Raw genomic sequence first — 27430 nt, 5'->3', positions numbered from 1 at the left:
CATGAAGGAAATTAGTCGTTTTGGGTAAAATATCCTTGAAAGCCACGCATTTCATTATTGAGGAAAGAGATTCAGATGTTGAAGTCAGAGGGTAAAGATGGTTTTTAATGTGCTGCTTCCTCTTCTACTCCCCAAACCTCAGCTCTGTTACCTCCACTATCTCCCTCCCCTCCCCGTTCAGGGGCTTGCTGAAGGTTGATGGGAGCCGAGGCTGGGGGGAGGGTTGTGCTGTGCAAGAGGGAAGGGGCTCTGGAGGCCGCCTGTGGAATCTTTGCATACCACCAGAGAAAGTGGGAGGGATTTTTTTTTTTTTTTTTAAACCCCCCTCCCTCCCTATTTTTTTTTTCTAGCAACCAGCATCATAAACTGTGCAGCAGCAGCTGGTGTCAGGGAGAAAGACGGAGAGAGAGGAGCGACGCCCTGCTATCTCACTTACCATCTTCTTTAAATAAAAGCCAGTAAGCATAGAGGTGGTGGTAGAGGAGGTGGGGGGGAGATTACACAGAAGAGACGGAAGATGTGGCACCCATCCTACAGCAAATCACCAGATGGAGCAGATCTAAATCAAGTTTCCCCCCCTGCTATAAATACAATGGAAAACAAGCAGACACAGGGAATAATAAGCAGCAGCATATGCCGTGGTCAACCTCTGTGGGTAGAAACGAGTGCTACTCTTCCATGCTTTGCATTTCTCCGCTGAATTCATCCATGAAGGCTCTCAGTTTAGCACAGCAGAAGAAACCCCTGGCAGCAGGACATGCCAATCAGACCGGTGGCCCCTTTATCTGCACCGAGGAAAAACAAGTTATACCCAATGAAAATTAACTTGAGCAATATAACGCTGCATTCACCTTTATGGTCCAGCAACTGCTCGATATTGCAACGGTGCCTTATATCTCTGTAATTAAATGTTGAACAAGAGGGCTGGTTGGGTTGAAAGCTGCTGTAGTGGGGTTTTTTCTTTTTTTTTTTTTTTTTTTCTTTCCATGTTCCTGTTGGGTGTCATAATGTTTGGATGGGTGGAGGAGGGTTTCGTTTGTTGGCCCACGAGGATCAATTAAGCCATCAGGAGGACGAGACAGTAATAAGATCTGTAATGGAAGGTCCTCCTTCCTTGGGGAACACTGTTAAATTCATCACCACCTCATGTTCACACATTTATCACTGGCACATTACAACTTGTAATCAGTCACAGATGTCACGGTTGCCGCTGACTCTCGATCACTCCTCGCGTCTTGACACAAGTATCAGTTACTACATAATGCATTTAATGTATATCCCCGCAAGCCGTGGAGTCCTATAGCGGCGTCTCGCGTGGACGGATTGAATTAACTCGATAGTGTTTGCAACGTGTAATTTTCTTTGATTTGTAAATAAAAGGTTGTCAGAACAAACTGGAGTAGAAACCTCAGCTGTGTTTCCTGTCGACAGAGGAAAAAATGCAGCGGCGACACCTTTCCATTTGAACCGAGCTTCCAGTCGAGAGCGCACTCGACACATGAAGTGTGATCACGGGGCAAAAAAAATGTTTCATCTTCACATTATAACACATATTCCACATGCCTGTCTGGCCAGCAGGGTTGGGTAAATCTATTTGCAGCAGAGTTGGTTTCACACTTCCTTCCACAAGATGGTTTCATTCCTACAGCTGCTGGTACCAAAATGGCACAAAGCTATTTGTCAGAACAAACTTTGGGGCAAAAAAAAATTTATATATATTTATTAACTGTTTGATGTTCCTTCCAGCCAATCGTAAGACAGCTCAGCTCCCAACCTGAAGAGATGATGAGCAAGTGTTGTGTTGCTAAGGCGAAGTGCAAAAAAACAGTTTGTGTCCAGCAGTTCAATATATACCGAGCGAAATACTGCACCTTGTAATTTCTGTGTTTTGGAATAAATGGTTTGCAGCCACTGCCAAGCCACAGCTTTCACTTTGCTCATTGCGGCCTGGCAGCTATTTCAACCGCACTGTACAAGAGCTGACTGACAGTCACTCATGTATCATTACAAAGGCTGCCTGCACCTGACTGCATGAACACACCACTCAGCCGGCTGTCATTAGTCCCTCTCTACCTGATTTCCAACTGAACTTAAAACTTGGAGAGGAAAAAAAAAATTGCCGCAGTTACTGACAACTTTCTCATAAATTAGCCTGCAAAAACCGGACAGAAATGAGACATACAGCTACAGATTCACTCTTCATTTTATAACCGAGTGGGGAAGAAGTTGCTCCCCAGGTTTGGGAGTTTTTTTAGTTACATCATCTAAACTTCTCTCCGTTGTTCAGTGATGGGTTTGCCAGCTGTCAGTTTACAAGCTGAGTTGTAGCATATAAGGGACAAGGCTTATGGGAACCTTTCCGGGAAACTTTTTACAGATGACTTCATTATGCTTAACAAGAATTACACAGCAAACCCGACTTTGGACTCTCTGTCTTCGGAATCTAGCATATGTTGATATATTAAGTCCCACTCCAGCATCTTGTTTCAGTAGAAAGCAATTTTTGGGGGAAATTGGTTTAAAAAAAAGACATTTTATTTTTCATCCAATATGCACATTTTTTTTTTTAAAAGCAGCTTGTGCAGCGACATCAAATGAGTTGTAGCGATTCATAGGTAAGAGGTTCTTACCTGCAAACCCTCCGGAGGTTATAGACGCTGTGACCAGCATGTGCAACAGCATGTACACACCTTATCTAACAAGTGCATATACATTCTCATCTCTTCCTGCAAATCCCTGCCTTGCTGTGGTCAGATATCTGTATTTGCGATGCACAGTCATAAGTCCTACTGTACTGAAAAATAAATAATAAAAACACGGAGAATGGAGTCGCTGTTAGAGTCTTGCAGAGCCCTGCCTGCCTAGTTGGCCTTGCCATATGGTGTTGGTGGAGGAGCCAGCGCCTGGGGAGGATGCAGCCGTATGGGAGCAGGAAATACACAAACACAGCAGTATAGCAAAACAAGACAGAGGAGGAGAGCAGGTCTCCTTTCTGCAATTCACCCAGCAGACATAACATGAGTACATGCAGCCTGACAGAGACAAATGAATGAGGGGATGAGAATGGAAAGGGTCAACGATGACCTTCAAACTGAATTAAAATGTGCAAAGCCAGTCATTTGTTCTCTTTGAGAATTGATGTCTTTTATACATCCCTCCGCATCTGCATCTTTTCTCCCTTCTTGTTAAACATCTTAACAAAGGAGCTCTGATAAAATCTGTTTTCGTCTGAAGTGCCACGCGCTGCTCGCCGAATTCAGCCTTTGCCTCGATCTCATCAATGACACTGTGAGTCAGGGCCGCCGCTGTTTGACATTTTAAAGGCATTTCTGTTCCTGTCTCTGTTCCACACTTGAAAAGAGTGATTGTGGAGCATTCAGAGGATTGATGAGGGACTAAAAGCCCAAGCACAAGGCAGCCCGAGGAATCTGTTAGCAGCGGTGAATGGGCGGGTGAGTAGATGGGGGTGGCTCTTCTGTATTTTGTGTGACCTTTTCAGAACGGCTCGGAGGATTTTGGTGCCATCTGTGCCCTCCGGGTACCACTAATCCCATTGCTGCTACACTCAGCAGTAATGGGTACCTTAAACCTTTGCAACATGCCCCTGATCGCACTCACACACTCTCTCGGGGACACACACATTTCTCTTTGTGCAGTTTCCCCCTGAATCTCATACCTCAACCATTGTATGTTTTTTTACTTCTTGCTTTTATGAGTCACGGTTTATGCTTGGGCTCTGATCTGTAGATATTTTGTCAGAATAGTTTTTTTATGAAAGAATTTGCCATAAATGGTAGAAATTACTTTTCTATTCAGTTATTCTCCTTGCGGAAATATCAAAACTCCCAAGTACAATTTTGACATTTCGACAGCTTTTTCCTCTTTCTGACCTGAGCTTGAATGCGCTACAGATGTGTTTATTGTTGCCGCCGTATCAGTTTCTCGCCATCTCAGAATGCATTTTCAGTCAGCACGGATTCCTCTTTATTCCTCTGTATTTTTACTTGACCCCGCAGGCTGAACTTTGAAGTACTCCCTCCTTCCTAAATGAAAGTGCGCTGCCTGGGTATGTTTATTGACTCGCTCGCGCTGTCACGTTCGTGCTCATGTGTCTTGCATGCCTGGGCTCTGCAAGGAAGAAAAAAAAAAAAAAAAGGGCATCTTCTGAGACAGAATGCTCTGGTCCCTGCTGAGAGGAAGTCTATTTTAGCTTTGGCTCCGTAACAAAAAACTGAACACGGTGCACAAAAGAATTTCAATCCTGCACTGAACAAAGGAGCCACAAATAATGATTTATGAATTAATTTTCAGTTGCGAAGCGATACCTCGTAAGCACACGCACCTCTCCGAAGTCAGCATTATTCTTGATGTTTGTGATCTATCCTTGGCATTCTCTCTCTCTCTCTGTGGCAACTTAATTTCCACTCATGTCATGACAATCCAGAGACCGTGCGGTGTGTCAGAAGGATTTTAGCAATTTGTTTTGTTTGACACTTGCTTCAGAGCTTTACTTTCCTGTCAAGGGGGGCTGCAGTTTGCTGGAGGTTCACCGCTTTCTCTTTTTCTGACTGTTCACCTCATTTTCTTCTACTCTGCATTCCCCTGTGTGGAAAAGCCAACTCTCATGCCCAGACTCTGTTTTCCTCTCCTCTTGGTAAGTGAGATACAGTGGATGATCAAAGTCTTTCTTCCTCATTGTAGTGCGGAAAGGAAAAAAAAAAAAACCCAGCAGCTTCAGGATATGACACAGATTTCTCTCAGGGATATATAAGCTGTGGCCTTCCACAACAGTTCCTTCATAGTATTCGACTTTTTTTTTTTAATGGTAATTAGTTTTACTGCGAACACGTTGAAATTGGTGCAGGCTAAAAAATCTTTAGTCAGCCATCAAGAGACCACTTGAAGTGAAACACAGAAGCATAAATTGTGATATTAAGCCCTGGGGAAGTGTTTGTGCCTCGTGTTTGATAATTCTCTCATAATTTGAAATCATTTTCAGCGATAAGAGGTGATGACGGAGAGATTCGCAATTTGCGCTGCGAGTCAAAATGATAACAGCGGGATGAAGGGAGCACAAACGGGATTGACAGTCCAGCAGTGAGCGGGAGAGCTGAGCCAAAAACGCTACTGGATTTGTGCAGCGTGGCTGTATGCAACGCTTGTGATTTATTATTGTGAAGCTTTCATGCGGGACAGGATTTTTGGGTGTTTTTTATTAAACTGGCTCAAGTGTGTAAGTGCTTCCCTGAGGAATGATTCATCACTGGGTTGCCAGGATGCAACCAAAGCTCGCCTCCCTAATGTATGAGCCACTGGAGCAGCCGGAAGAGTTTGTCTACGCGGTGTCCCCCTGGTTCCTGCTGTTCATTCATCTCTACATTGATTTTAATAGTCGGGAAAATGGGGGGTGGGGGTGCAAGCTTTGAGGGATGGATGGGTTGCAAGTTACAAAGTCTGATCTCATTTATATTTTGTTGTAGCTTACAGAAGGGAAACACTATATTATACCGCTGAACACTCCCTCCTGCGTGATGAATTGTCGTCCACTTTAGGGACAGTCAAGCCAAAACGCTCGCATTTACCTTCTTTTTCTAGTCGGTGCAGATGTTTGCAAACGCAGCATGTGCAAATACAGATCTTAACACCTCCCCAACTGCTGTGGGACTCTGATCATCAGATCATTGGCGAGAGTGAGGACGTGGTGACCTTCAGGTTTGGGGGATGGGGTTGAGTTTTCGCTCTGTGGGGACTTACCCAGTGGGCTGAACTCAACCTCTCCTCCATCAAGAGTTCCCATGTTCCCAGACACCAGCAATTGTGTCTTAATGAATTCACTGAATACTAATCAGGTAGCCTAAGTCCAGGGGGTGGGGCAGGGGCTTGACACAGACAAGGTCTTGTATAAATATGCAGAGGAATTTTTTTCTCTCTCTCTCTCTCTCTCCCGCCATCGTGGCATTCCATTTAGAAAAAAAAGTGAAATGCCTTTGAGATATATCTTTTAGCGTACTCTGTCCTGCTTCATGTGTCGGTTAATACACTTGTTTGCGCCATAATGGAGTCGCGACAATTCTATTTAGATTTAGCTCGTGTCCTGGGGATACCCGCTGATTGTTTCGTCCTCACCGACTTCAAATCACTCCAATTTCGGCGCGCGTACATTTCGCTGCCGAGACCCTGTTTGTATAAATCTCCCAGCCCTACCGGCCAGAGGTTATATCCTCTAACATTAATCAACACTCAACAGACTCCTAATCTTTTATCCGAGTCCTGTTAGCCCCACGGACAAACTCTTTATGGCTCAATCAATCAGCCTGACTAGCTCTGAAATGTCCAGTGGTACATTCCCAACAGCCCCTTGGCAGGCTATTCAGTCACTGCGTGGCTGCCATAACAGTGCTACAGTAATCAACAGCCAAGAGAAGGAGAAAAAAAAAAAAAAATCATCATCCCTGAAAAGCAAAGTTTGCACATGCGCTGACCTGTGATCTCGGACAATTCAGACCTAATTTGCGAGCTGGGAACAAGCCCCTCCTGCTCTTGTGCAAAGGCACTCGGATTGATTCGATCAGGCGCTGCTCTGTGGACGAGCTCTTCTGGCAGCGAACGGGAACCTTTTGTGGACATCAAGAGAGGCCAACTTTTCTGCCTCGTCACCAGGAAGTCCTATAATGACACAAAGTTAATTTTTGCAGCAGAATTTTTACAGTTTCATTCCGCAAAGCTGATCTCTAATGCGTCGTCAGTGTAGCAGACCCAAGTTTTATCTCTGGTTTTAAGCCTCTGAAGACAGTCGTTCATGTTCATGAATACTGATGGAACTTCATAATGGGACTCTACAAAGCTCTGTTTGTACGGAACTAATATGAGCCGAGGTTGGGAAGTAATTTGTATAATTGAGGGAGATCGCTGATGATTCTTAAATATGAGACATGGTTGTAATTTAACACCTTCCGCCCTGCGGTCCCAGCGCCGGGCCGCGCATTTTGAGTTGCTCGCCGAACTCTCCGAATGGCTAAAAATGGAGAAACCGCCGAGCGCTAAGACGACAAAAGTGAATATATTATTGCATTTTATTTCTGCTGCATCAAGCTTTGATAGAGCTGCAGTTCAGAATTTCAATAGCATCCGTGCCCACTGAGTCATTGTTACAAGGCTGCCACTCTCTAATTTGGAAATGGGATTAGCCAGGAGAGAACGTCTCAATTTTTGCATTGTATTATTGTATCTTTTAATTCTCCCGAGTGTCTCTTATCCGTAAAGCCCAAGGTTGTTCATTTTGGTGTCGCAGCCACAGAAAAAAAACAAAGCGCTAAGCATCTCTTCCTCTGTTACGTGCAAAATTGTTGCCCTTTGCTATAAAATTGCAGGGAACGGTGAAAACCCATACAAGAGGGTTGCAATTTTTTTTTTTTCAAGTTTCAATCTGCCTAATGACAAGCTATTACAAAAATCATTTCCTTGTCCTAATGTTTTTCAAATAACACAGAGGCAGACGCACTTTACCTGCCGTTACCTCATTTATCGAGCATTAGGGCAGTGTTACAGGAAATGCACAACCACCATGACTGTTGGAGGAAACCGCCGGTGCTTAAGCAGCATGGTTTCCCACCACATCTTACTGCATGTGTTTGTATTCTGATTTCTTTTTTTTTCTTCTTTTTTTTCCCCCCCTCCCGCTCTTTGAAATAACTCGATGAAAGGCAATTTTGGAAGGACTCCGGGAACTATTGATTTTCATTCGTCCTTGTGCCTCCGCTATAATCTGTGGATTCATATGATCCACTGACTCTTACAGCATGAATTCCTGCTGCTTGATTGAAGCCATGTGTTTGTGGGAGGCAGAGGTGTAATAGAGGTTTTAGGTCTGTATTATCTGAAGCGTTGTAAAAAAAGAAAAAAAAACAGAAGTCTGGCCGGGACGCCAAACTTCTCATTTTATTAAAACAACGTCATGCTGAATAACTGCTCCATTGTTCATTCCGCATTACATCATGGTTTTCCACATTTTCCTCAACGGACGACGGAGCAAGAAAAAGGAAAGCAGCGGATTTAATTCACCTAATTGTGTGTGTTTTCTGCATTTTCTACAATTACCCATATAAACTAGTTCATTTTCAGCCTTCCTGCTAGCGTTGAGCCCGTTGGGTTTCGCTTTGTCAGAGTTCATACTCATCCAGCTGGTTTCATTTCTTTACCTTAAGTGTTTTTGAATTAGTTCGCCTGAGGGCTCAACTGACAGACTGTTTATCAAGATGAACATTTTTAATGAATGTGCCTGTCAAAACAAGACTCAAGTCGTCACATTTAGCCAGTCCTCTGACCAAAAAGAAGAGGCAAAATAATCGCCGGTTTGGGAAAAGCCCTCGGGCGCTCCGTATATTTCATCATTGTTTACCATATCAGACATTTTAACACCAAAGTGTTTCCAACAAGCAGCGCTGTCATGTCTCTTTTCCGCTCGCTCCGAGTTAAGAAACTGAGGTTATAGATTTTCTGTTATTATCGATGGCTCCAAAGGACTCCGCTGTCAAGAAGACAAGTCCTAACAGGAGGCTGTAGTTTCATCTGTAGCATTTACCTCGACGAAAACAGCGTCAGTTTACTCCAGCGCGTTCAACTATCCTGACAAAGATGGCATAACAACATGCACTGACACACACGCACACACAAAAAGACAAGCATGATAATCATAAATCTTCATATAAAATAGAATCGGTAGCCTTCTCTTGACATCTGTTTGGTTTCAATCTGTGGAATCATTGGGGCAGAAATGGCTTTTCATCCTTGAGCGGACAGGATAAACCAGATATTATATGATTATAGGATCACAGTACCAATTCAATATCATACAAAATGCCACGAGCGCACACACACACAATCCGCCTCGACCTGATCTCTGCCTCTCCTTTGTGCTGCCCCATTGTGTTGCTCACAGATTACTTGACATGTTACATAATGTGTTCGCATTGGCGCCGTTCTCTGCCTTAAAGGCTCTCAAATGTCATGATAACAGCAGAAAAGAGGAGTCACTTGAGCTTCGTCATGTAACCTTTCTCCACCAGTGCATAAGGTGTAATTTTTAAAAAAGGTAGCTTCCTCATGGGTTTGACATTTTTTAATGAGCTTTTTCCGACTTTTTTTTTTTTTGCAGGAAGCTAAGTCGATTTCTTGCTGCGATTTTGTATTATTACACACGTAAGAGTGAGAAGAAGCTGAATTTCTTTAGAAAATCATCAATATTACATCTGCTGTTAGTATCGAACCAACACGCTGTTATGAAACTTGAACAAAAATTCTGTTTATCCCGCTGCGAAAAATGTATTCGCCTCTAAAAATGGCAGTTTTGTTTTGGATGCACTGGTGTTATTTGTAGGTTACACCCTTCTGAGGCTTTGGAAATGGCCTCGTGTCCTAATGAGATTTCCTAGTCTTTACTGAACGGTTTTCACATTACATCCGCACAATGAAATCCGAGGAAATAAGAGTTGACCTGTTGGTTTAGGGAATATTTGGGTTTTTCTGGGAGCAGGGTAAGGCTGCTTAAACTCAATCCAACTCAATCCCCGGGGGTAATAAGCCAGCCTGGTGTGTGTCCCAGAAGACAGCGTGAATGCAGTGGGCCGGGACTTTAAACACAGGCTATGGAGTACTTTGTACACTTGGCAGTGGGAGTCAGTTTTTCCTCAATCCCTGAAGCGTTGCATTGTCTTTTGAAAGGAGGCTCTTTGTGTTTGCGGTATGGAGCTGCTCACATGATGAGCCCCAGTACTGTCGGAGAGGCAGTTTTGATGTCTGGCAGTGTCTATGTGGAGGATACTAAAACATTCATTGCATATTTGAATGCTATTAACATGAATATTACAGCGTAGATTGCAGCGTCTTTGATTTCCCACTCCCCCAGAAGGCCCTGCGTTAGCATGCTTACCGCTCATTATAAAGGGTAATTACGACAGGAAAGCGCTGCTGTAGGTATTCGCTGACTTTTGGACACGTGGCCCCGCTGTCATGCTTTTCTGTCAGCCTCCGTCAGGGGGGAGGAGGAGGAGGAGGAGGGTGCTGCTCAACACATCAGACATGACCCAGTTAGAGGAGCTACACTTGTAGCACCCTATAAAGTGGATCCAACCCTGAGGAGGATTTCCATAGGCTACCCTTTGGCTTTGTTGTTCTCATCACACGTTTTCTTCCCCTCACTTGCCTCTCTGATGGATGGAACAGCCACCACTTTTTAAATTGAAATTCCAGACTAGCAAGCTGACAGACATTTGTGTTACAGTTTGGTGTAGATGTATATATATTGTTTTTTTCATGCCTTCCGCTTCACTTTTGTCGTTTGAATTTGCTGGAATTAAATCTAAATGAGGCTGAAGAAAAATGTTGCTGGGATCTCCTGTGAATTGATTCCATCTCCGTCATGTGCAAGTAAAGGAGCTTATTGTCACCACCACTGCCACCAAGCCTCATCGTGATAATAAGTCATTAAAACGTGGCGAGATATTGCAAAAAGCTAATCTTTTCTTTGGACTGTGGTGGAGAAAAAAAAAAAAAAAAGGCAGTAAGTTGATACAGTACAGTGAAGTAGCAGTCAGGTGATCTCTGCACTTCTTTTTTTTGAGATACTAGAACACCCTCGACTCACCGTTTTCATGCTTTTAGCACAGTTTAGCCCACGAGTGACTAGATTTACAAGAGAAAGGTCAAAGTATGCGATGCATTTCGGAAAAGCTAGAGCGGGGGAATTCGCTCTGGATGCTGCTGAATTCTTTTCCTTGTATTTAGCATGCCTCTTTTTTTTTTTTTTTCCCCCTCCGAACTCAAGGGAGGGGAAAGAATGTCCAATTTGCAATATGAGATCAGAGGAGACATGGTTGAGGTTGCAGGGGAGGCACGGGATTGACGCTGGAAAGAGTGAGACAAACAGAAAAATATCTACGCCCTTGTGTGAAAAGCTCATTCTCCCCACACATCCAGAAGATGTTCCCTTTTCAAAGCTATTCGCTTCATATTTAACACACCCCACTTCCAGCTTGTGCACGTTTTTTTTCTGCTCCCGAGCCGTACGACTGAGGGGGCTGTTTTGACCGCTGCCTAATGAAGCAGAAGTTAATTTTGCTCTTGTAATTGGTGTGTTTATTAATTACTGGTTGTAGTTGGAAACTGCGTGACAAATGAATGGTGTGATTAGATAAGACCAGCTCTTGACAGAACGCCTGTAGCAAAAGCAGTGAAACAGATCAATACAACACAAACTGCTCTTTCCGCCCAGGGCCAGTGATGGTGACTGATGGGTGGACACGCAGAGAAATGAGGACGTGTTACAGCAGAAGTGGCAAAGGCCGGCTGAGCACATACTCGGCGTCCTTTTGGACTTAGTCCCGGCCTGTTCCTTGGAAATATGTAATCAAAACTGATCGCATTAGTCATTAAGTAGTCTCATTTGACAGTTTTCCATTTAATGCAACCTTTTCACAGCCTGAACTTTAAAGTACTTGATAAATGATTTACTAAGTTTTTTTTCCCCCCCTCCCAAACATTTCCAAACTGGGAAAGTGGTCAAAAACGTCGCCCAGTGCACTGCATCGTGCCCCGTTTGGCAGTTTGCTCTGCTGCTCAGTGTTTCGCTGTGTAGGAGTGCACTAAACAGTCGTAGGCCGTTTTTGCATTCACATTTGCTTAACCAACGACAGTTAACAGCACTGCTGGCACCACTTTAAAGCGCTGAGATTTAGTATCACCTCCTCAGATAGAAGCTCTCTGCAAAAACACGCAGAGAGCAACTGCAATAAAAAGCAGAATACGTGACAACGGCAGCATTACAGTTTGTTAAACACGTCGTAAAAACGTCTCGGCTGTTTAGACTATTAAAGTATTCTCGATTTTGTTAACACAGTATTGCAATAATATGTCATTTAAATCTGAGTTAATCCAAAAGCCAAAACAAAACGCAGATTGAAATCAGTAAAATGTTGAACCGGGATGCTGCTTCATGGATGCTTGAAGCACCAAAGTTCAGTTTATTATCAGAAAAAAACAAGCGATACAGAACGAAACACTGCAGGATGGCACAAGACCACAACCACGCAGACCTCACATGGACCTGACCTAATAATGTGAGATAAAGGACTGTTTGGATCTGGTTGACCTTTTCATGGGCCGGCGATGGCAAATACCAGAAGGGGAAAGAGGGAGGAAATGTGTCACGGAGATGATGGTCACACTCGGAGTGAACAGTCAGCGCTTGTTTGTCATAGAGCTCGGAGCTTACTGGCCTGGTCAGTAATACGGTTTCCTGTGTTTGATATTCAAGTTGCAAAGCCAATAAATCGCGGAGAAACAAAAACAGAGCGAGAGGCTGTAGACTGGCACTGCTGGAAACACACATATTTCAGTTATTTATTGAGGAAACATATGGTTTATCCTCATCGTAAACACCGTTCTTGTCTCTGGGAAGAGCGACAACAGGAGCAAAGTAATACCAAGTTGGGAAAAAAAATGAATATTTAACAAGCTTGATGTAGCGTTTTTGTACAACAGCGGGAAACTTCAATGCGGAGACTATAGAGTAAATGACGCTGAATGCCAGTCACTGGCTGCTGCCAGTGTTTATATGCTCCACTGTGCACATCACATATCACACATACTTCACATACTCTATTTAAATCCCTCCTTTCTCCGCATCCCCCCTCATCCTCCATCTCGCCATCTCTCGCTGCTCCTTTCAACAGAATCTCCAGATCCCCACATTCTCGCTCACGTAAGAAGAAAAAAAAAAAAAGCACCAACTGTTCACAGAGGAGTAAGCCCCTCCGAAAAAAAAAAAAAAAACGGCAGCGTTGATCTCGACTCGGAGAGAATCAAGAAACGTGATAAGAAAAGCGGGCTGCACAAGTTGCTATGTGCCTTGTGTTTCAAGTGAAGAAGGAGGAAAACGGGCCTCAGCATGCAGGGAAGAGGTCTGCGGACAGATTAGTCACACGGGCTGTTTAGGCTGATGTGACACCGGGAACCTGTGGCTGCTTTTGATTAAAGCTCTGAAAAGTAAACCGGCGGAGAATGAGAATGAGGTTTTCGCCATTAACATGTTAATAATATCATTTTAAGTCGCTGCTTGTTTCGCGTGGCTCTCCGCAGAAATTACCCCCCTTTTATCTGTGGCTCTTTCTGCAATTGTTTAGAGGAGGGAGAGAAAAAAAAAAAAACCAACACATTTCTGAAACTGAAAAAGACCAACGGGCGTGTAAAGGTAGATTTTTGGAGGCTGCACAGGCCTGCCTCCCCAGGTGTGGTTGCTCTTACATTTCTCTGCCACTTTTAGATGATCCTCCAAGCCCAAAAGGGAATGTCTTACATTAAGCCAGCTCATTCAGGCATATCCCCACTCCAATTCCCTGGCCACCAAAATTCTCTCCAGCTTTAGCGGCAGCTTTTTTTTTTTTTTTTTTTTCCTCTCTCCCCTCTGTCCTCTTTGGCCTCTTGAATGATAACCTTGAATGGTATTGTCTCGGGGCATGAAGGAGGGTAAAGAAATTCCTTGGGTCTTGACAGAGAGCAGGAAGGCTTGACAAAAGGCATCAGCTCTCCCTAAATCAGAGAATGTGGGGGGATATGAAAAGGGGGCAGTTTTTCATTCAGGTAAAAAGCGTTGACAGAAAAAGGATGGGGAACAATAGCTCAGCCCTGATGGAATAAAACACTTCTCTCTGTGCTTTTTAAACTAGCGAAAAATGTGATTTCAAAAGTGAAACCCAACTACCATGATGAAATCTGAGGCAAGGAGAGGTAGAAGAGAGATCACTATATTAGAGCAGATTCTATGGATTGAACAGTGATATGTGGGACTGATTGTATTTGGTTGAGTCCATTTAACCCAACTCTTTCCCAGTCTATAGAAGAGGCTTTCAGAGAAGCCATTAGGCCTCAGATAGTCATTCTGATAACGACCACATGGAGATCAATTGAAATTCAATCTGTGAATAAGTTGCCCGGCCTCTTATATTCTGCTCTGCACACTCTATCCGACCCTCTTCCTCCTCCACCGCTGAAGACTTATCAAGCATCAGCTGGCTGCCATGGCAACTGAAACAAAACTCCGAAAGGCGCTAAGGTTTTACAAACAATGGTTGTCGGCAAAAAATGCAGCAAGGTAAACAAACAGACCTCCCAGGTCTGTGTGGATAGAGCTGCACTTGAACCTCGATTCCCAGAAAGCTGAGTGAGGGCATCTTTAAGTTTGGCCTGAAGGCGTGATCGAGGCTGCTAAAGGAAAACTAGTTATTTGGTTTCCTAATAACCTCCGTGGGCTGCAAACAGAGGGCCTGTGGATGCCGGTGGGAGCAGGCTTTGCACGTTTATGATCTTTTCTGTATGTCTGGGTTGTTTTTTTTTTTCAGTGTCGTGTAGCTGCTGCAGAGCTTCTGTAACAACCTTCTGGTGAATTCCACCAACTATCCTCACGGCAGCCTCATGGAGCACTGCAATGATTTCATCATGAGACGCCCATCTGTTGTTCATACTGTCTGAAATTGAAGATTTCCTTTTTGTGCTTTGGGACAAGCTGTGAAATTCACAAAAGACCTTATTAGTTGGAACTGGAAAGACTCTGAATTGAAGATTTTAAAAATTCTTTGAAAGATTGCAGTTCGCAGCACAAAAGAAGATGAAGATTTCAAATCCATTTCTATAAAGAGAAATGCTTTATAGTGAACATCATGCCATAATTAGTCTGGATGCGGGTGTGGGCCTGCCATGTCTCCTCCCTTTGGTTATCTACGTGAGAAACAAAAACAACAACGTTCCACATTGAAATTGGGAGGATTTGGATCATGCAATAAGTGAATCCAGCTCATTTCGATGCAAATGTTCCACCAAAACAATTCCTCCTGTCACTGTTTTGCAGGAACACTGTTGCTGCATCCTGGGCTCAGCTCCATCCAACATTTTTCTGATTTGTTTAAAGAAACACACACAAGCAGGGTGTTTTATTTTTCCCCTACAGCAAAGTGGTAATGAGGTGCAGTCAGGCCATTCTGCAGGATACAGCATGCTGTAATTAACATATTCCTTTATGTTTTCTCTTAGGCTTTTGCTATTGCTTATTCTGCTAGAACGCCTCTATTTTCCCAAGAGAACCACTGGGTTTTATGGTGTTTTATGAAGTCTAGCATGCAGTTTATTGCTAGTGTTTGTTCAGTTCAGTCGTTCTCAGGATGGGTCACAAGACATGAGATTTTAGTTAAGAAATGAGGGAGGAATCCACAAAACTGTTTATGCTGGAAAAAGAAAGAAAAGAAAGTCTGTGATGGAAGGTCACGAGGAGGCTTTACTCTCATTTAAAAGGTCAAAAGCCGAAAAAGGTTGAGGAGCGCCGCTGTAGCTGACAACCACATGCTAAATGACACAAATCCCAGACTGTCTGTTTGTGCAAATCGCAGTGTATCTGTGTCAGCTTAGCAAGTAAGAAGGACAGGAAGTATCTGTCTACAGCAGCATGCATGCAGAATCAGAGCCCGAGGTAGTTGCTTCGCACAACTCCACACTTCTTTCTAGCAGCTCGCCTCATAAACATTATGCGAAGGAACGTTTTCTCATTCTTCTTAATCTTTTTCCCACATCCCAGTCGCCAGCCTCCCTACCTCTGGTTTTCAATAACCCACATAGTGAGTGTGGAGGATGGGATTTGATGGAATTAAGCATCCTGGGAAAATAAATAAATCAAATAAATAAAAAGCCAAACGAGAAACGTGGGACAACATATGATACAGAACTGAATTACACCTTAGCTATAGGTTCGTATTTTTTTGTTCGTTTTGCTCCCACGGTGATTTTTTGCGGGATCTGTCCTAATAGTGTCAACATGTGAGCGCTCACGTTGATTTGCAGGAGTTTTATCCCCCCCCAAAAATAACAGAAAACAGTGACAGGGAAACCTTTTGATTTTTAAGAAGGTACACAGTGGAACTCAGCTGCTGTCTTTGTTGTGGCTATAATTCCCGTCTTGCCTGTAGTCTTAAAGCAATTTTCAGCGTTCACTGTCATCGTCACAATCTGACCTGATGTGGAAACTATGCACCGAAGTCTTTCTTTTTCCCCTCCTACTCTCCGGTGCCGGCTCCACGGCACAGCGGCTGAACGTTCTTGATCGTCTTAACAAATGTGTTAATCAAAGCATGATTGAGAATCCCCATAAATTGTGATTTTCTCAAATGGAAATATAACACTTTGCTGGATAGAATAACAATGTCTTTGGGAAACAAAGCCACTTTTAGTCTCCCTTCCATTTTGCTGCAAGGAAATTCAAATTGATTACATGCTGCTGTATCTCTGCATTACACAACACTTGAAAGAGAATTTTAGATTTTGTTTAATATTAATCATGAATACATTATCACGCTGGCATGCTTTGCAGTCTTTACTGTTACAAATTTGAATCAAAACACATTCGATAACATTATATAACAGGGAATATTTAAATCGCTGCACGCATGCATTCTCGCTCAACCTCGCCTGCGTTCTTATACCTTGTAGAATCGTGGGTTTTTATGTTCATCAGGGGTCCACGGTGACTGCTTGAACAGGGATTTACATCAAATACTCCTGTTTTACTTCTGCCGTACTGCTCTGCTAAAGGTAGTAATTTTAGGTCTGAGGCAGAAACTCGTCTGAAGTTCTCTTAAGGGTCTGAGGGGGAAACGGCTGAGTTGTTGCGTATGAAAATCCCCGGATCCCCTCTGATCCTGAGCTGTAATGACACAGACTTGGTCAGAGCCTTTTTATATCCCTTCATTCTCATCAACATGCCAGAGTTTCACTGAATTGATTTTCTACCACCAGTGCCACAGTCGGCCGCCCTATTTTTTCTCACAGAACTGCACCAGTGACATTCGTTGTCCTTTTAGAAAGGCGACGGGGGAAAACGCAGATGTCTTTTTCACTTTTCCTGCTCCACCTCAGATGTTAGCCAGTTTGTCTAGCCCATCTGCATTAGCATGTGGATTAATTCCAGCTTGTTATCTGGTCGAGATGTAATAAGCCAGTCCTGGATGGCACCAGTAATCAGGTTGGAAGGCAGTGCTTTCTTGTCTCCTCTTCCTCTGCTGCCATCTTCACATCCCAAAACTGATAGCAGGGCAGACACATCGGAGGGGATTAAGCTAATGTGATGGCGGAGCCACCTACCAGGGGGCCCCACAGGGTAATTTTAAGAGACAGGCCTTGACATCTAGGGAATAACTTGTCAGGACCTGGCTGCAGGCAGATATTGAGGATATTAATCCTTAATGTAATGGCCTTGACTAGATTTTACTCTTGTCTCAGTGCGCAGCTTTAAGCACAGTCATAAGTCTCTTTAATCACTGACATAAAGCAGTCCCTCAAGGATTTTCCAGAGTTTTACAGTAATTATTGCGTACCAAAAAATGCTTGTTTTTTTCACTGTTGCCTGTGTGAGAAATTGCCAAGCCATTTGCATATGTTCGTTGCTTATTTGTAGCGGGTTTATGAGCTGCTGGCAGAGGAGCGCTTTGTTTTGTTGCACTGAAATTGTGATGAAGTGGGTAAAATCACTATCCGTGTCATTGTACAAAATATCGTGGCGCTTGTTCCGAGGTAAAACCGTTGGAACAGGTCGGAGCTGCCTCGGCTGGAAACCGACGATAAGGTGAAATGTAAAATAAAACCATGTAGGTGAGGTCAAACGTATATCGCCGTTTCAAAAAGAAGCGGCTCATTGTCTTTTTTCGCCGTTTTAATTAAAACATAAAACCAAAAGAATGTGAAGGAATCCGCACAAAAGCTGGGTTTAAATTCATTTCACCTCGCCGGGTATCTGGATGGGACAAAGTAAAGAAACCCTGCTTTGCATTTTTATTCACGCTAATGAAAAGATTGTTAAATTATGGAAGCCAACAGAGGCGAGGTCTCCCACAAAACATTGCAGACCTTCTGCGAGGAGCCCAGGGAGCACCTTGACGATGAGAGTTCGTCCTTGCCGCAGGTCTCCCCTCGCAAGCTGCGCCTTGTCAGCCTCCAGCCATGTTTTGTGATATTTTTGAACCCCCAGCGATCAGTCATGTTGCCGCAATTCCCTCGTCGCCGACTGACTCTCCTCCGTCTCTTCGTCTCGTCCTCAGGTCTGCTCATAGGATCCGGCTGCGCTCTCTATCCGCTGGGGTGGGACAGCGAGGAAGTGCAACAGACCTGCAACAACAGCTCGGACCAGTTTAAACTAGGTAAGACGTCTACATGGGAAGATGCATCACACACTCGCAGCCTGACAGCCTGCACACACACACACACAGGGCCCTTAAATGACACACAGATGGTGCATAAATTAGTCCTGTGTTCGCGGAATGCTTCGGTCCCAGAATAGAAGAATCGATGAAAACATGTGAAGCTGAGAACAGACTTTTATGTCTGACACTTGACATTCTGCCTTTTTCAGCGCGCAGACACAAGACTCCGGTTCTGTCAAATACTGAAGAGATATGATTTCTTGGTGTTTAAAATGCAAGATAAAAAGTCAACAGAACCTCCAGTAGCTGGCGATTTCGAAAGTGTTTTATGGCTATAAATATGTGCTGAGAATAAGCAGGAGCTCGATTTTTGTGCTCTGTATGCAGCTGGCATTTTAGGACTATCTCACAGACAGTAATGTGCTACTTTATCAGACACTGGGGAGGTGGAAGAGATCTTCATACTGCAGCTGCTCCTTTATTTGATGTTAATCAAATACCGTTTGATTCTTTGCTGAAATATTTTGTGGACGTAAATTAACATTATTGCCAGACATCACAACAGTGTATTGACAAGTTATGTGGTGTCAGTGGGTTTTAAAACACTTCCTTAGATTTCCCTTTAAGCCTGACTGATTGTGTTTTGTTCAGAGCTGACATTTTTGACCCGAGGATGGCACGCGCAGAAAACTCATGCGGCGTTAGAAATGAGAAGGCTCATCCTTGTGGAAACATGAATTTAGTCAGCGGATATCAGCGCAATCTTTCCGATCGATTTTGACGTTTGTCATGCACAAACGAACACTTTCACATGATGGCGGTGGTTCTATAACAACAGTGGGATTCATCAAAGACACAAGGGAGCGTGGATATCCGCAGCCAACTTCCAGGAAATTCAATTGTTGGTTTGTTATAAGTTTCGACCCAGCAGAGGCACCGCATCGACAAGAGATGGCAAATATCTGGATTCCTTTTCACTACAATCTGATCGGTAGTTGTTAAGATACACTGATAAACCGGAACAACGAAACAACCTGCATAGTTCACCCTGGTGCGGCCAAAACAACCCGGACATGTCGGGGCATGGGCTTCTGGAGGTGTGGTTGGTGCAAATATCGATGCCATGATCCAAGTTTTCGATGATATTCACTTCAGCTGTTTTAATATTGTGGCTCATGGCTGCGTCTCACTGGATAAATGGATGAAAGACAAACAAACATCAACATCCTTTTGAAACCGCTGCCAACAAATCAATGAATATCAAACAGGCAAATGTGTTAAGAACTATCTACTTTTTTTTATTGTCAGAATCACCAGGTTTTGTTGCATCTTCTGTCATGTCACTCATGGATTCCAGCTCCGTCAACGTCATGCAAATGTTCCCGCAGCATCTAAATCCAAACCATTTCCACATAATTCAAACTGAAGTTATTACGACTGATTTAAATTCCTAAACATCTCATCTTAAACATTTCAGAGCGTGTCATCAGAAGCAATTATGCTGGATATCCAGTTTTCATATTTTCCCCCTGGTTTCCCTTTTTGAAAGAACAGACTCTTGTTACATATAAATTATTGTTAACAAGCGCGTTTGCATCAGCGTGCTGTTTTCAGCGCTGCTGGCAAATTAAATTTCCTCGTTGAAGACCACAGCTATTGCGGTTTCACCTCACTCTCTCGCATGCACTAGATGGTGATGCTCTCCCATGCAAACAGTGGACTTCACACCAATGACGCGTTCCTGCCTCGATTCGTCTCTCATCCATTAATCATGAAGAGCGATAAGTTCGAATGTCGCTGCAGGACGCGTTGACTGTACGCAAGTTCAGTCTGGAAATCAGCATACTTACGTCAACAGATTGAAAGCATGAAAAAAAATCCAAGTCGCTGCTTTGACAGAACGTGTTTTTCAAACGGAATATTCCCGTCATTAATTTTAATTAGTTAATAGATCAACTACATCCACGTTTCTGTGAAGAGGGGATGTCAATTTTCATTAAGTGTGACTCAGAGAAATAAGTGTTTTCAATTTTGGCTGTTAAATCCGGTTTCCACAGTGACAAGACGGATCATATGATTTGTGTGATGCCTCCTCCTCCTCCCACCCACCTGGTAATTAGATAACTGTATTCCGTCGTATTTTCTCATAGAAATTGATCGTAATGAGAGGTCCTGATGGTCATCACAACATTTTCCAAAAATCAGATGCACGTCGCATCCTGTTTAATAACGCACATCATTTTTTTATTGCATTTTTTTCTGAGGGATTATTGAAAATGTGTCTTAAGGCGGCTTAAGGACTTACGTTTAATTTGAGGTTCAGCATTTTGTGTCCCCTGGTTCCACGTTGCTAAACATCCGTACTGCGCATTCAACACATACCGGTGAAGTTAAACTATGTTCTGTGCCTTTGGTTTAACAATGCGAACGCTTTTTTCACAAGAAGAAGACAAATGTAGTAGCCTGAGCAGAAATGTTAAACAGTTCACACACCGTTCTCTGTGCTTCAACACTGATGTGCTACCGTTGGATCTAAGGCGGAGGTATATGCTGTATTCTCATGACGTATTGCACACAGATAGATTATGCATTTCAAATGAACATTTGTGTCTTAAATGATAACACTTAAATTATCATTCCAGACATGGACGAGCTGTTGGATCCAATTTTATATCCCCCTGCTGTGCATTTAATCTCAGTGGAGTAAACACTGAAGCTCTTTTTTTTATTTTTTATTCTAGAAGTGATGTGAGATTTATAAGCAATATTCCTACTTCTCCACTTTCCTTCTAACGCTGATTCTTGTTATAACCAGAATCGAATGAGGGATTCCTTGGCCAAAGGGCTTATCTGTTCAAATTTCATTTAAATCAATTCATGGGATTTTGGAGATATCCTGACACGCAGACAGATAAAAAATAAAGGGTGAAAAGATTGTTTTCCCTAAATCCTCTTGCTTTCCTCTGCAGGTTCCTGCCAGATCGGCTGGGCGTATTACTGCACGGGGGCGGGGGCGGCGGCCGCCATGCTGCTGTGCACCTGGTTGTCCTGCTTCGCGGGGAAGAAGCAGAAGCAGTACCCGTACTGAAGGCGGCTTCAGAGAGACGGGGTTGCGGACGGACGGACGGACAGAGACCTCGGGCGGCGTACGACAAAAGGGAGAGGACTCTGACTCTGTGGACTCACACCAGTACAGCACATCAGGCACCAAAGACACCAAGTCATTATGGTGCTCTGCACATCATGGGACACTACTCATCTGACAACTGCAGGGACTGTTTCATAATGCAGCACACACACTCGCACACACACTCACACACACACACACGGCTTTGAAAACTGGTACTTCTCTCAAAACCTGTTCTTAAATGAAAAATGTATGGACCAATCCTATTTGTAGACTTGTTACATGACTATTTCTTTAACGAGTATTCTCTGCTTTTTGTCTTCCTTTTTTTTTTTTTTTTTTTTTCCTCCTCCCTCCGGTCATTGATGTTTATGTGATAGTGTTCCCCTGTGACGAACAGCAAAGTAATATTGCCTCATTGTTACGTGAAGTGTTTTGCTTCCCCCTCTTCATGTTTCATTCTTGCCTTAAACACAAAACTAAAATGCAATAATCCCTATAACGTACAGCAATCCAACACTGGCTGCCTGCTTCCTCGACTCAGCCTTTTCAGATTCCAAAAAAAAAAACAAATCTAAGCATAGTTTATTTAACACATTCATAAGATATACATTGTGTATGGTAATGTATTTTATCATATTATCACATGTTTTGTATTCACTCTTGAATTATTATTTTGTCATTATTTTGGTTTTGTAAATAAATGTTTATTGAAATACTGGATTCAGAGTGTGTTTTTCTTCCTTTTTTTAGCTGTGGACTTTGCCCTGAAGCAAAGTGAACCGGCCTGCACTCGCATTCCTAAAACGCTTTTCCCATGACTTCTTGACTTTGCAAAATGCTCGCTACATGTGGAAGTCCTTTCTTTACCGATCAAGAAAGAAAGATAAGGCCAGACAGTGCTGTGAATTAAATTTTTCACTGGTATTGATGAGGTAAATCTCGTGACCTCTAGTCGGGAGTTTTTGCCTTTTGATCGGGTTTCTGAACTTCAAAAAAGCTTCCAGACAAAGCCTGAGATGCAATCGCGCCCTGGGAAATTGAGCAGCTCTGCATCCATTGGGCCATCAGCTTAATGGCAAAGGGTATCTCATAGTTCCTCAACCTGCCTTCGTAGTGTGAATAACAATAATGCTAACCTTTTTATTTAGCAATTACCACGGGCTGCATGTGTGCCGTCAGAGGCGTGAGCCACACTCAGCTTTTCGGTTACTATTTTTAGCCGTCGGTTCGTCTCCGCTTTTTTTTTTTCCTCCTTTGATTAACAAACACCACATCCCCAGCCCACAGTGTACAAAGTCAGCTCATTTACAATGCAGCTGTTCTCGGCGTATTTGGCCCTCATTAGCATGCCCATTTTCTCACAACGTGCAGCATTCCAGCAGATAATGGCAACGCCTCCTCCTCTCCATCTCACTTGAGAAATATCTCTCACGCAGTAGTTGCTCTGTCTAATACGTTAGCGCGCCTTCTCTGCATTCTGCTCCGTCTCTCTGATCTGCCTGCGCTGATTGATATCAGCGGTGATTGTTACAGAGTGTCAACCAGATGCCTCATCAGCACCGGCAGACACATTGGGGTCAAGTTGGAGTGCTCCTTTCCTTCATATCAAGCAGCCGCATCTCGGAGTGACAGGGTGTACCGTTCAATCTGAGCTCTTGTTACACGTAGGCGGATGGTTGTCTTTAAACATGCAAAATGTGTGGTAACTTGGGCGTACAGCGGCTCCCGTCAGCGGCTGAGTAAAGGGGTATTACAACTTGTTGTAACTGATGTGAATTCAGACTGACTGCTGCTGATGTTCTCCGTGAGTAGCATGATTTTTTTATGGCGTAAGGGCTGATTTCTACTTAGCTCCTTTGTACCGACATAAAGGCAGAAATCTTTGCTCGATAAACCTGCAAATGTGTGCGTTATATCCCGGAATTTAAAGAGCTGACGTACAAAGAATGGTAATTTTAAACCCTAACGGAGTCGGGGAAACAAAGACGTTTGTTTCAAAGGCAAAATATTTAAAAGACGGAGGAGAGAGATTACCTGATGGATCCGCTCTTTGGAGCATTATTATAATTTCACACTGGAAGGTCAGCTAAAGTTTATTCCTTAATTCATTTTCTTTAACCTTTAAGGAAAATGCCATAAGAGATGAAAACAAAGTTAATCAAACCACCAACTGAACTGCTGTTGAAATCACAGGCGCTCAAAAATGTGCAGCATCTGTTAGAAAACCCCCGAGAGTTCAATTTAGGAAGTCTGTATTGTCATTTTGGTGAAGATGTTTCCTTCAGTTCGCTTGCTTTTTGTCTGCCAGTGGTTGCGGCGTGTTGCGCTCTCGGGGGCCGCTTTAATTATTTAAGGACGAAAGCTCTGAATCACCTTTGCAGGGTTCAACTTTGGCAGCCAGATAGATCCAGCCACATCAATTAATTCTTTCTAATTATTATTTTTTTCCCCCCCACCCTGATAGTTCCCTAGTGAGATAATTGCTGCCCTTAAGAGCAGCTCTGCTTGAAAAAGGTTTTGTGCTACTATAACACCAATCTCCATAAAGATATTGCATAATGGATATTGCTGCGGGATAGCAAGATAGTGAGCCCTGTCTGCATCCACAGAGAGCCTGCATAGCAAGATAGTGGTCTGTCGCCCTCAACACAACTCATTAACTGTTATTTTGTTGTGAATATGCAGGCGGTGGCACAAATAGCAGCCATATGACGAATTTCAATGCTGTAGTATACGCGGCACAATAACAAACGCAGCTACACCAACTCTGCCTCCACAACATTACGCTCCCATACAACTGAACTGCATTTTGTGAGAAATGTGATGTCATTCTGAAACAAACGTACTTGTGGTGCAGTAGGAAAGGCAAATAACTGTTATTTTAATACGGCATATTTTAACTGAGGGTCAATGAGTCAAAGTGCTTTCCAGTTGAGAAATACAGGTTCCTGCAGATTTATTAATGATGGGAATTTCCATCCATCCATCCATTATCTATATACCGCTTAATCCTCACTAGGGTCATGGGGGGCTGGAGTCTATCCCAGCTGACTCAGGGTGAAGGCAGGGGACACCCTGGACAGGTCACCAGTCTATCACAGGGCTACACTTAGAGACAGACAACCAAGCACACTCACATTCACACATACGGACAATTTAGAATCACCAATTAACCTCAACGTGTTTCTGGACTGTGTGGGAGGAAGCTGGAGAACCTGAAGAGAACCGAGGCTGCACGGGGAGAACATGCAAACTCCATTATGTGAATTTGAGGAAGTAATTTAAGTTTTGGGGCTAAAACTCTCCATAATTATATGAAATACAAATTTAACTGACTACATAAGAATATAAGGTTAATATATAATGTATATAATAGTGACACCAGTGCCGTCCACCAGCCTGCCTTATGTGATCTTTGTGCTTTTTCACTTTTTTTTTCACTTCAGCATCAATAAAGTTTTGTCTTATTTTATCTTTTCATTGTTTTTAGCTAAGGAAACTTAACTGACTAATTTAAAAACATTAGAAATGGTGAGGAAGAACAACCCCCAGCAGAACCAGGCTGGGAGGGCAGCTGTCTGCCTCGACTGGTTGGGGTTGAGGGTAAAGCAGAGAGAAAAGGACGGCAGAAACAAAAAGAAAGCAAACAAGAGAACATAAATTCCGGGCTTCTGGTTTGAAAGATCCACAAAGTTCGCATACGGAGGTCAGAGGGGTCATCGGCCAGGCTGACCTCTGCCTCCCAGGAGACCGGCGCTTAAACTTATTAAGTTAAGCTGGTATTCACTCGCTGTTTGTTTAGGTTTAGGCACCGAAGCTACTTAGTTAGGCTGAGGAGAAATATCACAGTTTGGGTTAAAATATGGCTCTTCCACAACATGCTTGTTTTTCATTTTCCTGGTTAACTAACTGATGAGTCCCACTCACATAAGTTTATTTGAAATATGTCACAAACAAATGCAAAATATATTTGTCTCAAGACATAATCAAAAAATGTGGTGTAGCTGTATAGGATGTTTACATTTTTTTTGTGAAATATTGAGCGTAGATTTGGGTTATCTGAAAAAACAGTTTAAGGGCTGTTGGAAAGTTAAAAATCTGACAAATTTTTCTGTTTTTACAGCTTCTGGCTGATGAATGATGTCATTTTGGGGATTATTTTTAGAGAAAGTGAATGTTTTGGGGTGTATAAGGTTAAATAGGATTGTATTTTCTGGGAGATTAGCTTGGCTACGGCCAATGATCAGAATAAAAGCCAACCTCGGGTGACCTGATGGTTCCTACTACATGGGTGTGAATGCCATCAGTAGTGAGTCCCTGGTTTGAAACCTGGCACCCTGACAGTATGGTGTTCTCTTTTCTCGCATTTCTTATCTATCTTCATTCTTTATCTAATATCAAAAGGCAAAAATGCCAAAAAAAATAAATACAAATTTTGAATAGACAAACACAGGAAGTGTTTTGGACCCAGCGCTTTGAAGTGACTCCATCGTGTTGATTTAAAATATAATCCCAATCACATATTCTGTTCTTTGTCGCCCACTGTGCTTCCCCAGTCCCCGCTCCACTTAAAGGAAAACTGCCAATTAGCTGCGAACGTCTGCGTTTGGAGATCTGGCAATTACCTTGTTAATATGGACGGAGAAGTGAAGGGAATTCGTGATAAAATACGACAGACAAACCGCATCAGCAAAGAGGATCAGAGGCTGTTGCTCAAAGCTCACAGACAGGGATAGATGGATTACAGCTCAAGGTTCACTGGTTCACCCCCAGGGATGCAGGGAGGCAGTGGTTAGCGGGCTTTCTAAATTAGCAGTTTGTTTGTTCTCAGGAAAAGGTAAAGCCCATACTGGGAGGGCATATTTGAGCAAGGGTGAATGTCTGCTCAATATTAATTGTGCCGCTGTTTGCCTTTTAAAGACCATGTATGTGCACACAAATACAGGTGTTTCCAATCCTGCCTGATTCCACCTTTGCTCGGGTTCAGAGCAGGTGGCGCTCTGCCGCTCGTTACGTGAGGTCGCCGGACCCCAGAACAGGCCGGCGGGTATTTTCACAGGCGATAACATTAGCGATGGCTCATTTGCATTCAGGTGTTCCGGTAAGCAATGACAGCGTGACACCTGTGCTTTTCCTGCCAAAACGTCACCGGTGGAAATGATTTTATGTGTCCGACGCACTAACATGTGAAAGCGACAGAAGGCAGGAGAGTCTGGGAGATGTTACACCGTCCTGAGAACGGGTCTAATCAGCCAGAATAATTAAAATCACATGTGTGGGTTTGTCACATTTTTTTCCTCACTGTGGGCTCATTTTTCACTTCTCCATAAAATCCTGCACCTCTTTGGAAACAGCATCGCCGTGACTTGAAGTAGAGAGAAGTCAAAAACCTTTCCAGTGCAGCACAGTACAAAAAAAATGCCATAAATCACTTTTCCAAGTGTCCGCAGGTGTTACCGATAGTGGGAAAAAATGGTAGCTCTGCATGCTCGATATTTTACTACTTACATTTTTACAACCTTAACAAATTAGGTCTTTCTTCACGCTGCTCTTGAATTTCACCATGTTAAATGTATCTTTCACCAACTTCCTGGCTCGTTCCTCTTCTTATACCTTTTTTTTTTCCTTGTTGAATTAATTCTTACTGATCAAGTATATGTTATGGGCTGCAAGGTGGCGCAGTTGGTAGCACTGTTGCCTCGCAGCAAGATGGTTCGCGTCCCGGTGGGGGCACCGGAATCTTTCTGTGTGGAGTTTGCATGTTCTCCCCGTGCAGTGTGGGTTCTCTCCGGGTTCTCCGGCTTCCTCCCACACAGTCCAAAAACATGTTGAGGTTAATTGGTGATTCTAAATTGTCCGTAGGTGTGAATGTGAGTGTGCTTGGTTGTCTGTCTCTAAGTGTAGCCCTGTGATAGACTGGTGACCTGTCCAGGGTGTCCCCTGCCTTCGCCCTGAGTCGGCTGGGATAGGCTCCAGCCCCCCATGACCCTAGTGAGGATTAAGCGGTGCATAGATAATGGATGGATGGAAGTATATGTTATTTTTCTCCTAGTCTTTCCTAATTGCT

General features: G+C 43.3%; 1 protein-coding gene across 1 annotated transcript in view; it reads left to right on the top strand.

The window, feature by feature from the left end:
• lhfpl6 (LHFPL tetraspan subfamily member 6) overlaps positions 1-22083 on the top strand; it is a 42516-nt gene extending 20433 nt beyond the window's left edge. The window contains exons 3-4 of the mRNA XM_008290366.1: positions 18132-18230; positions 21203-22083. Coding sequence (XP_008288588.1) covers positions 18132-18230; positions 21203-21321 — 218 coding nt within the window. The 3' untranslated portion in view covers positions 21322-22083. The remainder of the gene's footprint in view (positions 1-18131; positions 18231-21202) is intronic.
• The last annotated feature ends 5347 nt before the right edge of the window (positions 22084-27430 follow it).

This window comes from Stegastes partitus, unplaced genomic scaffold (genome assembly GCF_000690725.1).
Source record: "Stegastes partitus isolate 25-593 unplaced genomic scaffold, Stegastes_partitus-1.0.2 Scaffold668, whole genome shotgun sequence".
NCBI classification, from domain to species: domain Eukaryota; kingdom Metazoa; phylum Chordata; class Actinopteri; family Pomacentridae; genus Stegastes; species Stegastes partitus.
The sequence above is the reverse complement of the archived record's forward strand: the minus strand, read 5'-3'. Positions and strand labels throughout refer to the sequence as shown.